Raw genomic sequence first — 12,924 nt, 5'->3', positions numbered from 1 at the left:
CCACTTCATTCAACCAAAAGGTCCCTACATAATTTTTTATTAATTTTTTTTTTTTTTTAAATCTGTTGTATATATGTATAGTTTTTGGTTAACCTTTGCAGATGAAGTTACCTGCTGCTATAAAACATGAAGCATCTCCCTCTGAAGAAACTACAGAACAAATTAATCTTAGAGCAAAACGACGAAAAGCTTATGAAGAACATGGCATAGAAGAAGAAGACATTGAAAATTCGCAAGTTCCCCTAATAGATTACTGGAACTGTATTCGGCATCTTGCCCTATTTCTTCCGGATTACGGATTTTCAAAAGATAAATTGGTACAAATGTGGATTGCCGAAGAATGCATCAAACTCGAAGTGACGAAACGAATGGAGGACGTGGGTAATTTGTGCTTTGACTTTTTGCTTAATCAAAATATCATCGTACCTGCAAAGCCAACTGCTGCTTATCTTTCCCATTACCAAGTCAACGGCAAATCCAAAATTGCTAGGTTCATTATCCAACGAGGCGATTACGTAAGAATCCGAGATGGTAATGAGTTGGATACGACCAACCAAGAAATCCTACACTTAACATGGGACTGTCGTAAACATGGCGACGCTTTAGTTGATGATGCTCTTACAAAATTCAAGAAACTTCGCACACTCTTAGTTGTCAATCTCTGTATTCCGAGGAATAAAATGTGCAATTTAAGGTTTCCCCACTTGAAGCTCTTAAAAACATTGGATCTGAGCTCGAGCAACATAACACACGTACCGTGTTCCATCAAGTATTTGGATTCTTTGAGATTCCTAGACATCTCCAACACTCCCATCGATCAATTGCCTCAGTCGATCGATCTTCTTCTTTCTCTTCAGACATTAAGATTGAGGGACTGCCCTGGAATCGACGAACTGCCACGGGGATTCGGGTCTTTGATTAATCTTCGCCACCTGGACCTCCAGATTTTTGGCCAGCTGAGGGTCATGCCTAGTGGGATGGGAAACTTAACCAAACTCCAAACATTAGATGCGTTCATCGTGGGGGAAACCGACGATGGGTGCGGAATAACGGAGCTGAAAAACATGAACGAGATCGCCGGGTCGTTCTCTATCCTAAATCTTCATAATGTATCTAACGCGGAAGAAGCAAAGGCAGCTGCATTGTGCGATAAGAAACGCATAGATAATCTGTACTTGTATTGGGGTAGTGTCGAAAACCCCGATGCAACCGACATCTTAGAATGTCTGCAGCCTCATTTTAACCTTAAAGTTTTAGACATTTCAGATTATTGTGGTTCGAAGCTTCCGAGCTGGATAACCAATCCATCTTTTGTCGATCTTTCCACAATATTCCTCATAAGATGCATAAATTGCGACACGTTGCCCTCGTTTGGCGAACTGCCGTCTCTTAAGAGCCTCGATCTTGTGGAGATGACAAGTGTGAGGGATATTAATTCCCTATTCTGCAGAAAGTCCGAAACTCGTGTTAAAGTTGCATTTCCGAAGCTAGAGAAATTGAGTATCGACGACATGCCGAACCTTGTGGAATGGTCTGGAATGGAGGATGGTGATTTCCCATGCCTCAAAGATGTTACGATTGGATCATGTCCGGAACTTACGGTTCTTCCGTCTCTGTTGCATCTCCGCTCACTCGAATCATTGGAAATAAACGACTGCGAAAAGATGATTTCTTTGCCTGAATTGCCGGCTTCGGTTCAAGATCTCAGGGTACGTTGCTGCCCTAAAATGAGTAAGCGGTTGTACTACAAGGATGGAAGACGAGAGATTGCACATGTAAACAACATTTGGATTGATCTTGAAAAATTATCTTTACATTAAAAAGTTTGTGTCTGAATTATATTTTTACATTGCTTTCTACTTCTCTGGTTCTGGTTAACTAGCAAGTTTCACGTGTCTTATTATTTTATTTATTTATTTATTTTTCCATGGATTACTTAGATTTTGCATTTGTTTAGTTATATTTTTTTTCAAATAATATATAATTTAAGGTAAATTTCAAACCCCCTGAATGTAGGCCAAATTACAATAAATACCCCCACCTATCCGTAATTACTAAAATACCCCCAATGTTTGTTTCCGTCTTGCACCAACCTCCTTACGGTGTCTGATTCCTCATAAAATATTTTTGAGTCTAGGCAATATTTTCCGAAAAATGTCAATTGTACTCCTGCAGACGTGGAATTTCTTTTTAAGGGTCAAAATTACTCTCTAGTAAAAAAGCTTTCGTGAAAAATCACATCATAAGGGGGTTGGTGTACTATATATTGGAACAAATGTCGAGGGAATTTTGGTAATTACGGATATTTGGGGTACTTTTTGTAATTTAGCCTAAGTCCAGGTGATTTTCATAATTTACCCTATAATTTATATGCCTGAGAGTCACGACTATATTTAGGGTAAATTACACCTACACCCTTAAGGTATACTAAAATAACTTTAAGGTCCCTCTAGTATTGATAATTACAGCCGCACCCCTAAATTAATTACCGGAGCCAAAATTTCATGTCCTGGGGACCGATATGCACTATATTTGTTTTCCGCGGGGGCATTAATGCTACCATGATGAAAAATTATAAATCTTTCTTATATAAAGTAATAAGGATTTAAGAAATGTTTGGGAAGTCATGTCACATCTTACCTTTCTATGTTGTCTCCACCACCGCCTGAAAATAATAGTCCGGTAGAACCTTAACGGAATAACTTATCCAATGTATTATTCCGTTAGTGTTTCGGACAATGTTTCAGGGGGGGTGATTGTAATTACCAATACCACAGAGACCTTAAAGTTATTTTAACATACTTCAAGGGTGTAGGTGTAATTTATCCTTATATTTATTTAATTTCTTTGGGTAAATTACACCAACAACCCCTGAGTTATGCTTAAATAACTTTAAGGTTCATGTGGTATCGATAATTACAATCACCCCCTGAAACATAGTTAGAAACTCTAATGGGATAATGCATTGGATACATTATTCCGATACAGTTCTAAGGGACTACGACTTTTAGCTAGTGGTGGAGACAACATAGAGTTAGGGGGTGACATGGCTCCCCAACATTTCTTCAATCACTTATAGCTCTTTGTTGTCTCCAAACTTCCTGAAACTAATATACCATTAGAATTCTATCGGAATAAAATATCAAATGCATTATCCAATTATTGCTTCTAACTATGTTTTAGGGGAGTGAGTGTAATTATCGTTACCACAAGGACCTTAAAGTTATTTAAGCATACCTCAGAGGTGTGGATGTAATTTACCCAATTTTTTTCTTAGCAACTTTTGTTTTCTTCTTAGCAACTGTTTCTTTTTGTTTCTTAATGCTGAGAACTGAGAACTTCTTTTGTGGTTACGGCAATATCTTAAGCAATTTATGTTACATGCTACTTGAAACTATGTTTATTTTATTGTACTGTCTCTTTGCATAAATTAATTGTATGATATTGTATATAATAGACCGTCAAAATATATAACAAATTTTGAAATTTCATATCTACGGGGCATTACGTATGCGCGGTGCGACTCCCCTAGTATATATATATATATATATATATATATATATATATATATATATATATATATACACACTATTCTTACTACTTTAGTTGATAATTTACAGTATTTAAGACTTAATTGCTTAAAATATCACATTATTAATTGTTTTATAAATAAATAAAATTATATATGATTAATTTAATATAAAATAAGTTTCTAGTTATTGTGTAATATGAATGATCAAATAAAATATTTCAATCATATTGAATATAAAAATGTAAATGTTTGCTCACTAATACAATATTTGTATGGGTTCTTCTACACGTTAATGGTTAAAATGACCTTGTTTCTCTTAAACGCTTATATATGTTGATAATAGAATATTCCAAGATATGAATAAATTATTAAGTTTAAATTAAATTATTCGTAGTTAACTCAAAAAATATATTATTTTATACATTATGTATAAAATTCTACCAAAATGTACATTAATATACAATGTTAATATATATATTTCAAATTTCAAATAATAAATAAGTTTTATTATAAAATAAAAGAATGGACAAATGGATAATATTAAGTTTAACGAATTAATTGCATGATCCATGTTAATTGTTTTAATATTTAATGCACTAAAGATTCATCAGTTGATTAACTTGATTCGATGATAAGCTAGTATGGGCATTTTTAATACATTTAAAATTAACATCATTATACATCATTTCAATAATATATTTTAATAATTTTAAAATCACGAGACATACCAAAAAAAACATCATCATACATATATTTCATAAAATAAAATAAAATAAAAAGAAAAAGAAAAAATGCAATGTAGTTAGGGGTGTCGGAATGCAACTTTGGAATTCCACAGATTCCGATTAAAAAATATCCGAATTTAGAACCGTGCATTTTTGGCACGGAATTGGAATTTTATATAAAACTACCAAAAATTTCGATTCCCGACGACTTTAGTTACAATTATTTTGATTATTTTTCGAAATATATAATATAATTTTCTGATTTATTTTTGTAATTCCATAATATAATGTATGTTATATTTTATATGAAAATTTTGACTAAGGGTCAAATAAACTAAAAACCTTGAAAAAAAATAATTAGTTTCAGAACTATCTGTTGCATTTTTTCTTATATAAAAAACCATGTGTTGTATATTGTTTTTTTTAGGGTAAATTACCCCCATATCCCTGAGGTATGCTTAAATAACTTTATGGTCCCTGTGGTATCGATAATTACACTCACCCCCTTGAAACATAGTTATAAACTCTAATGCATTGGATACGTTATTACGATATAGTTCTAACGGACTATTGGTTTCAGGAAGTGGTGGAGACAACAAATAGTTATGAGTGACTTAATAAATGTTGTGGGAGCTATGTCACCCCATAATTCTATTGTTATCTCCACCACTAGCTAAAAGTAATAGTCCGTTATAACCCTATCGGAATAATGTATCCAATGCCTTATCCCATTAGAGTTTCTAACTACGTTTCAGGGGGTGAATGTAATTATCGATACCATAAGGACCTTAAAATTATTTAAGCATACCTGAGGGGTGTGGTTGTAATTTACCCTTTTTTTAGTGTTTTTATGCATAGTCCCTGACCAACCATTTTTATTATTCTAGGTTCAAGGGTTATATCTCTTTCGCCAATTTTATCCCTTAAATATGTACTATAAATAAATGCGAAATAATGTATATGGCTGTAAAATTAACACAATAATATTACTCTCAACCACATAAATATAATCTTTTGGATTTTTTGTTTTGTTTGAGTTGTTGACCGATTAACTTAATAATATTATTGTCTACTATTGTATTATAACTAAAAACACAATAATATTACTATGGTTGACGGTAATATGGATGACAATAATATTACTCTCAACCACATCAATATTAATTATTTTGGCTTTTTATTATGTTTACTTATGTTGAACGAACAACATATTAATATTACTCTATTACACAATATTAGTGATTTTTGTTGTGTAAATATTACTGTGCAACAGAGTAACAGTAATATAGTTAATATGACTATAAACGACAACAATATTACTATTTATTTAAACAAGCAAAAATATATTGAAGAAAAAAAATCAAATAAAAAAAAAAAAAAAAAAAAAAGTCAACACCGCCGGAGACCGGCGTTAACCGCAGGCAGAAAGAAGAAAAATAACAATAAAACGAAAAAGAAAAACAATCGAAAGAGTCAACGCCGAAAACCGGCAAAAAAAGGAGGAGAAAAAAAAAATAGTCAACGGCGGCGACGAACGAAATTGTACTCAAAATTGAATAATTTGAGAAATTTGGGGTGAAATTGAGGTTAAATTAAATAAAAATGATGAAATTAGAGCATATTAAAATGTGATGGGGTATTTTAGTCTTTTATAGACCTCTTGACAATATCATGATTTTTTGGCAAAATTTTTTTTTGTGTGGACCCCTTAGTGAATAAGTATTCCTTGATGGACTTATTTGTAATGAACTTTTATTTTTTCTACATATGGTTCTATTTATTGCAATTTTGGTAAATTAGTTTTTGGATTTTCATGTATTTCGCTATAGAATTCCGAAAAAGAGTGAAGACATTGTGTAAATTCTCTTTATGTCCAAATTTGTTTCAAGAGATTATAAAGTAATACAATTTTTGAAATTTCCGAAATTCCGCCAATTTCGAGGCATTTAAAAATTATAATGGATTTTTTCGGAAAAAGCCATTTCCAATCTATTCCGCCCGATTTCCACCCCTAAATATGGTCAACACTTCACATTTCAAGAATTTGGATAACAATTTAATCACTATATTGATGTTCCATGTAATTTAACTATATTGCTTTCCATATACGTTAATTATTTTGATTTTTTTTTTAAAATTAGTTTAAAGTAATTTAGAAACAATGTAAAAAAATAACTTCAAATTATATATGGGACTTGTTTTTCTGGAAGGTCCGTGACCAAGATAACTTCAAATTAACTAAAATGGAATTTTTATTTTTAATGTTTTTGGTATATATTATATTATATATCAACTGTTAAAAGTTTTTGTTAATTTTATTTTATTCAAAAAAGAATTAAAAAAAGAAAAGAAAAAGAAAATTGATCCCTTGCATCGCACTAGTGAATGGGGATACAAATGCTTTTGTAAATAAGAAACTAAAAATACACTAAACCACACACACATATGACATATATATAAGAGAAAAAGAATTACCGGATGAGAAAAAGAAATTCAATTTATGTAATCCGACAGAAAAACACGACTTTCAGTAATGTTCCACGAGGGTGCAAGAGAAGCGCACCTGGGTGGTTGAATGAAGCTTTCTCTGTAGACAGGCACCTCGGTGCCGGGATTAGCGCATCTGAGAAACCTGAATCTCTGTACTGTGGCACCATTGTGGTGTTTGCTTAAAAAAAAAAAAAAAAGTTTGTACAAAACAGAGACAGAGCCGTTTCCTTCTTGTTTTATGTTTTCTTGTCTTTGCTTTCTTTTCACTAAAAATAAAGCAAAGCTAGTGTTTGTTCATATTCGCAACCAGCAGAAAAATGAATCCTCTTCTACAAACTCCACTCCGAATACTAGGGCAGAAATTCGCAAGTCAAGCTGCGAAGCAGTTCTCTGCAGTTTGGAATATTGATAAATCGACAATGGAGCTGCAAAGAAAGATTGAGAAGATAAGAGCTATGTTGGATAGCATGGAAGAAATTAGATGGACTTCCTCTAACGAAAAGGCATGGAAGGTTTTACTGGAATTTGCGGTTTCAGTCGTGTACTCTACCGACGATTTGCTCGATGGAATTTATTTGGATGTTCTAAAATACAGAGCCAAGCTCTCTGAAAATTCCTCCAATGAAGGAGAAACGGAGGTAAGAAACATGCTTCTTTCGACTTTCGATTCAAAGTTGGCCACTAAAGTAGCAAATCGAGTGAAGAAGTTGGAAAAAATTGAAAGAAATATTGAGTCGCTTTACAATAATGAGAGGTCCAAGAAGGTTTTAGAATCTAGGCCTTACAGTTCTGTGGTGGACAAGATGCGTGTGGTTGGACGAGACATAGAAATTAAACATATTGTTGATACATTGTTGGCCGACGAGGGAGATGATGTTTCTGTCATACCTATTGTGGGTATGGCCGGAATTGGAAAGACAACTGTAGCACAAATTGCTTACGGTGATGATGTTAGACTTGGTGATAAATTTGATTTGAAGATGTGGACCTCTGTGGGTATAAATTTTGATATCATCAGCATCACAAGGTCTATAATAGAGTCTGCCTTAGGAGAAAGATGTGAGTTATCGAACATTGATTCCATTCAAATGAAACTTCAGAAATTGATTCATGGGAACAAGTTTTTATTGGTTTTGGATGATTATTGGAGTGAAAACTATGAGGACTGGGCCCAATTGTTTTCTCCGTTCATGTTCGGGTTAAAAGGAAGCAAGGTCTTGGTTACCACTCCTAGTACGGCCGTGTCCCAAATTGTCGGCACCGCCCCTTCAATCGTTTTGAAGGACTTAACCGATGAATATTGCTCACTAATTATCAAGAACCGAGTGCATATAGACGACTTACACTTGGAGCCTATTCGGATGGAAATAGCAAAAAAGTGCAAAGGGCTTCCTCTCATAGCGACGACTATTGGTACAATGCTCCGCTACAAGCGTGGTCGTACCGAGTGGGAGTACGTTTTGAGCTGCGATTTATGGCACTTGGCAGAGATTAAAAATCAAATCTTCCCGGTGTTAGCACTTGGCTATTTTCAACTTCCATTAGAGCTAAAAGCATGCTTGGTTTATAGTTCATTTTTTCCGAGTTCTCACGAATTCACAATGAATGAATTGGTTTTACTCTGGATGGCAGAAGGTTTAGTAATTCCCACGGGAAAGATGCGCCCGGAAGATGTTGCTTGCGGTTACTTCAAGAAGTTGCTATCGGCCGCTTTCTTCCGTCTCTCCATAAACCAAAATTCGAAGGGGCAAGAATCTTACAAAATCCATGATGTGATTCACAGCATGATCCGGTTTATATCCGGTGATATCTGCCTTTCCCGGGAAGTTGAACAAACAAGCAAAGAAGAATTCGTCTTCGAAGTTGAACAAACAAGCAAAGAAGAATTCGTCTTCCCAAAAGGAACCCGTCATATGTTTGTGGACCGCAAGATTGTGCATAATGTGGTGCCAAAAAACTCACACAAGAAGAACTTGCGGACTCTGATAGTGTCATCCAAAAGTAGTGACACAACCAAGGTCTCGTTTGATTTTCTTTTAGATATGAAGCACGCAAGAGTGATAGATTTGAGCAATATGGGTATTGATAATGTGCCCCATTCGATTTTTGAAATGAAGCGTCTTCGCCTTCTCAATCTTTCTGGGAATCCTTTCTATGCGTTGCCCGATTTGTTTGGGCAGCTCACCGCTTTAGAGACACTAAAGCTTGAGAAATGTGATGGACTTAAGCAGTGGCCAAAGAACATGAAGAACGTCGTTACTCTACGGCATCTTATTTTTAGTGCACGTATGCTACAAAACATGCCATTGGAGTTTCGTAAATTGGTGAATCTTGAAACGTTGTCTGCGTTTATAGTGGGAAAGAGTAAAATTCATCATGGTATTCAACATCTTAAAGACATGGATATGCTAAGAGGATCCATTTGCATTGTAAATCTTGAGTATGTACTTAGTCATGATGATGCAAAGGAAGCTAGCCTACACACGAAGCCATTCCTTGACAAGATCGAATTTGTATGGAAGGCCGCAGTAAAAAATGGTGAAGAAGTTCTTGACGGTCTTTGTCCCCATAAAAATGTGAAGGAGTTGGTGATCGCAAATTATAATGGTGAAAAGTTTCCTAATTGGTTGAGCACTCTGCCCCAGCTTTCAGTTATTCACTTGATGCGTTGTACGAAGAACTCCGTCCTGAACGAATTGAGGATACTGGAAAATCTTAAATCGCTTGTCATTGAAGAGATGCCTATGTTGGACACTGTTAGTAGTCGGTTTTCCGGATTACTATGTCTGGAGTCTCTCAAGATAGTAAAGATGAAGAAAATGACTGCTTGGGGAATGTCTGTAGTTTCCGGTGAAAGTCGTTTCCCTAATCTTCGTATTCTTGAAATCAATGAGTGCCAAATGCTAAAGGAGTTGCCGGTGCTTACCGATACAAAACTTGAATGTCTAACAATCGTTAATTGTCCCAAACTTCTTTCATTGCCAATTGATGGTTTGCCCAAATCTCTTAAAGAATTGGTGATCTCAGGATGTGATAAGCTCAAACATACGTGCAGCGTAGGCGAAAGGGATTATAAAAAGATTGAATGGGTTGAGAAGATAACTATTGACGGTCAGACTCTGCATATTATCAAGTCTCCTAGCATGAAAAGCATTGTTAATCCAGATTCAGAGGACCGTACTAGAGGTATTTGTACGCGAAAGACATTTGTGCTCCATTTGAATTTTTATTTGCTTTGCAATTTATGATTAGTCCAACTGGATTTGTTTATTTGTGTTTCAGATAGCCGAGAATAGCGTGTACGTGAAGGGGGCATCAGTCTTAGGCTGTCATCTTTGGGACAGGTAGTTCCTAACTTAACTCATGCTATTTACATTGTTGTCCAGTAATGTGATTCGACGAATGAATATTTGAGAATCATAACCCCTAAGCTTTAGATTCAAATGTGTAAAGACCAAATTTGGAATGTAGGTAAGAGGTATATTCAGTAATAGACTTGCAATTTAAGTTCTATGATCGACCACTAGTTTTGGTTCCGAATTTGGTGTCGGCAATTAATGATATGATTTTGTTGCTGACAAAAAGCAAGGAGGTAATTATCATATCTTTCTATTGATTTATTTTTTAGTTTAAAATGTGAATATAGCTCATTTACCAGCATTCTTAGTTCAACCATATATGAAAAATGACACCTTTTGCTGATTAGTTTTCTTTGATAACTTGGACACAGGTTTTGAAAGCTCATTATCAGATGTTGTGGAAGTTGAGGATTTCTCTCCTACTGAACCCGGATTTTGATTTTTATGTTGTGGAAACATGAGATTTTTCATTTTTATTCACTCATATTCGGTTAGAAATTGTCCTTAATTCTGTGATTTATTATTCTTTTGTTGAGCTTTTCGAGTATGCAGATGAAATATCAAGATGAATACTCTTTATTCCAATGTTAATTGCTTTTTGGAATCTTAGCAGCTCTAGCTAGGCTCTCATATTTTTGTTGTTCTCCCGTGTTTATCGATGTGCTCGTGTGACTGTGTCAGATGTAGTTGTTAAATTACACACCCAGTTTTCAGGTGAGAAGAAAAAAAAAAAAGATGATCTACACCTCACTTTCTGTAATTTTCCACCGCGGTGCCAGATAAGAAAGATAACGAGCCCTTGAAAGCCCTCTCTCTCTCTCTGTAGACAGGCACCTCGGTGCCGTTTAAGCGCACCCGGATGCTTAGGTTGCAACCTAATTCTCTGTAGTGTGGCACCGCAGTGCCGTGTTATTGCACCTAGGTGCCTTAATAAATATCTTAAATTCTTTGGTTAATTATTTCTCATACTCTTATTTTGTGTAATGCGTTCCGAATAGTCTAAAAAAGCAAATAATGTTAGTTTGAAACATCATTTCAGATATTCATTTCCCGTAACTTGATTATTACATAGGGGTGGAGATCAGACGAATACGGTCGTAATTAGTACTTTTGGAAAAAAATCAATCCTTAACATTTGAACTGGAAAACCAAACCAATTCAAATTTCATCCTTGAAAAAAAAAAACAAAGAACACCGAAAATCAAAATTTTGCAAGAAGATTAACCACACAAGCATAATGCTCGATCTCTGGCCGATTTTTGTGGACCCCACTCAATTCATGCTTTCGAACAATGAAAGTCCATTCTGTTAAACAACTCGAGCGATTTCATCGCATTGCAAGCCCGGATATAATAGCGTTCCTAACTCTACTATCAAAAAACAACTCCCCGAGTACATTAGTCAAAACGCAAGCTCGATCGTTCTCTAAAACTTTGATCACCCAATGAATGGAGTAGATTTTTTCGTCAATCCTATGTTGTAATAAAAGCATAAACGAAGTACTTGTCCGGTGAGGGTCCATTTTTGAGAGTCAAATCCCGAGGACTTGTTCGAGTGGTACATGTGCCGACCTCAGGCATGTATGCTTCCCTCTGTATGTGATATCAACTGCATTCGGCTCATATGCTGACATACGCACTTCTTTCATAGCCATACAACCTTCCCTCACATGATCTATACATCTGTAATAGGTTCTGCACATTCAGAAAAAAATATTTAACGATCATTTCTTAACATGTGTGTGTAAAAACCTTAAAAGACACGTGTATTATTTTGAAAGGGAGAGACCGTAGTATATTGAGCACAAAGAAGTAGATTAGATCAAGTAGCATGCATACATATTCGTCACCTTGTGAGAAGGGGAGCAAATATATATTCTCGGCCGTACTTCCTCCAACTGTATCCATCGTCGAATTCTTCGGATGGTACCTTAGGTCTCACTGTCACCCGTGCGCTGCAAAGAGACCCGAACAAAATATATGCTAATCGATGAAAATTTCGAAGAGTGAAGAACAACCACCTTGGATTTTATACATTTATGATAAATTTTTTTTAGTAAAAATATTAATCACCTTTCGTCTGATGAGGATGACACAACGTTGTACTGACATTGTCCTTGTGGAGCAAATAGTTTAAGAAGGGATAGAGCCTCCTCGTACGAGACCAACTTACTCTCTAAAACACTATCTCCGATTTTGGAAGAAGATTCTTTTAGATGTTTCACTTTTTCTTTCCCTTTGGTAATCTCGTTTACGAGTTTCTTGTATTCCTCTGAAGAAGAAGAAGATACGCTCGCCATTCTTATACCTGTCACGACATTGAAAGATTCAAACATATTTTTATATGTTCAAAGAAATAGAGAAGACCACAAGTTTGTAACTGAATTAGCTATTTTTGACAATTTAGAAAGAGTTTTGTAGATCTGACACCACATATGTAAACTTTAAACCAATTCTTTATAAAAAATAGATTATTATTATTAGACTAAATTAGGGCCACCTCTTAAGTAAGGTCAAATTACGACACTCTCTTCTCATATTTGGATAATTACAACCAACCCCCTCGACTATAAATCTTCGTACACGTTCATCTTTTATGGTGTCAAATTAAGCAAAATCTTCTTGATTCCGAGAAATGTTCTCTAGTTTGTACCCATTTTGTGCAAAAATGTACTATTGAAACAAATGTCGACGAAATTTTGGTAATTACGGATATTTGGGGTATTTTTCGTAATTTAGCCCAAATCCAGGGGATTTTCGTAATTTACCCTATAATTTATATGCGTGATTATATTTAGGGTAAATTACACCTACACCCC

At 35.0% G+C, this 12,924-nt stretch overlaps 3 protein-coding genes across 3 annotated transcripts; 2 read left to right on the top strand and 1 right to left on the bottom strand.

Annotated features, from left to right (window-relative positions):
- The first annotated feature begins 405 nt into the window (after window positions 1–405).
- Window positions 406–1,905, top strand: LOC148767628 (putative disease resistance protein RGA3). Its single transcript, XM_088824842.1, has one exon. It carries the CDS (start codon window positions 681–683, stop codon window positions 1,818–1,820), a length of 1,140 nt encoding a protein of 379 aa, XP_088680968.1. The 5' UTR covers window positions 406–680; the 3' UTR covers window positions 1,821–1,905.
- A 5,159-nt stretch (window positions 1,906–7,064) lies between these two features.
- On the top strand, window positions 7,065–10,545 carry LOC148767627 (putative disease resistance RPP13-like protein 1). Its single transcript, XM_088824713.1, has 2 exons — window positions 7,065–9,933; window positions 10,478–10,545. The coding sequence occupies exons 1-2, from the start codon at window positions 7,065–7,067 to the stop codon at window positions 10,543–10,545; spliced, it is 2,937 nt and encodes a 978-aa protein (XP_088680839.1).
- Window positions 10,546–11,637: 1,092 nt separating this feature from the next.
- LOC148767626 (putative WRKY transcription factor 46) lies at window positions 11,638–12,405 on the bottom strand. The gene is made up of 3 exons (XM_088824712.1): window positions 12,179–12,405; window positions 11,956–12,060; window positions 11,638–11,800 (listed from the first exon to the last, which is right to left on the bottom strand). Exons 1-3 carry the CDS (start codon window positions 12,403–12,405, stop codon window positions 11,638–11,640), a joined length of 495 nt encoding a protein of 164 aa, XP_088680838.1.
- Between the last annotated feature and the right edge of the window lie 519 nt (window positions 12,406–12,924).

This window comes from Erythranthe guttata, chromosome 10, assembly GCF_056151865.1.
Source record: "Erythranthe guttata isolate IM_541 chromosome 10, IM_541, whole genome shotgun sequence".
Lineage (NCBI taxonomy): Eukaryota > Viridiplantae > Streptophyta > Magnoliopsida > Lamiales > Phrymaceae > Erythranthe > Erythranthe guttata.
This window is presented reverse-complemented; position numbering and strand designations above follow the sequence as displayed.

Excerpts from the sequence above, each read along its gene's own strand:
- LOC148767628 (XM_088824842.1), top strand. The coding sequence starts at position 681 with ATGTGCAATTTAAGGTTTCCCCACTTGAAGCTCTTAAAAACATTGGAT.
- LOC148767626 (XM_088824712.1), bottom strand. The coding sequence starts at position 12,405 with ATGGCGAGCGTATCTTCTTCTTCTTCAGAGGAATACAAGAAACTCGTA. Across the intron at positions 12,061-12,178 it reads TCATCCTCATCAGACGAAAG|CGCACGGGTGACAGTGAGAC; the intron begins GTGATTAATATT and ends GTCTCTTTGCAG. Across the intron at positions 11,801-11,955 it reads TTTGCTCCCCTTCTCACAAG|AACCTATTACAGATGTATAG; the intron begins GTGACGAATATG and ends CTGAATGTGCAG.
- LOC148767627 (XM_088824713.1), top strand. The coding sequence starts at position 7,065 with ATGAATCCTCTTCTACAAACTCCACTCCGAATACTAGGGCAGAAATTC. Across the intron at positions 9,934-10,477 it reads TTCAGAGGACCGTACTAGAG|GTTTTGAAAGCTCATTATCA; the intron begins GTATTTGTACGC and ends ACTTGGACACAG.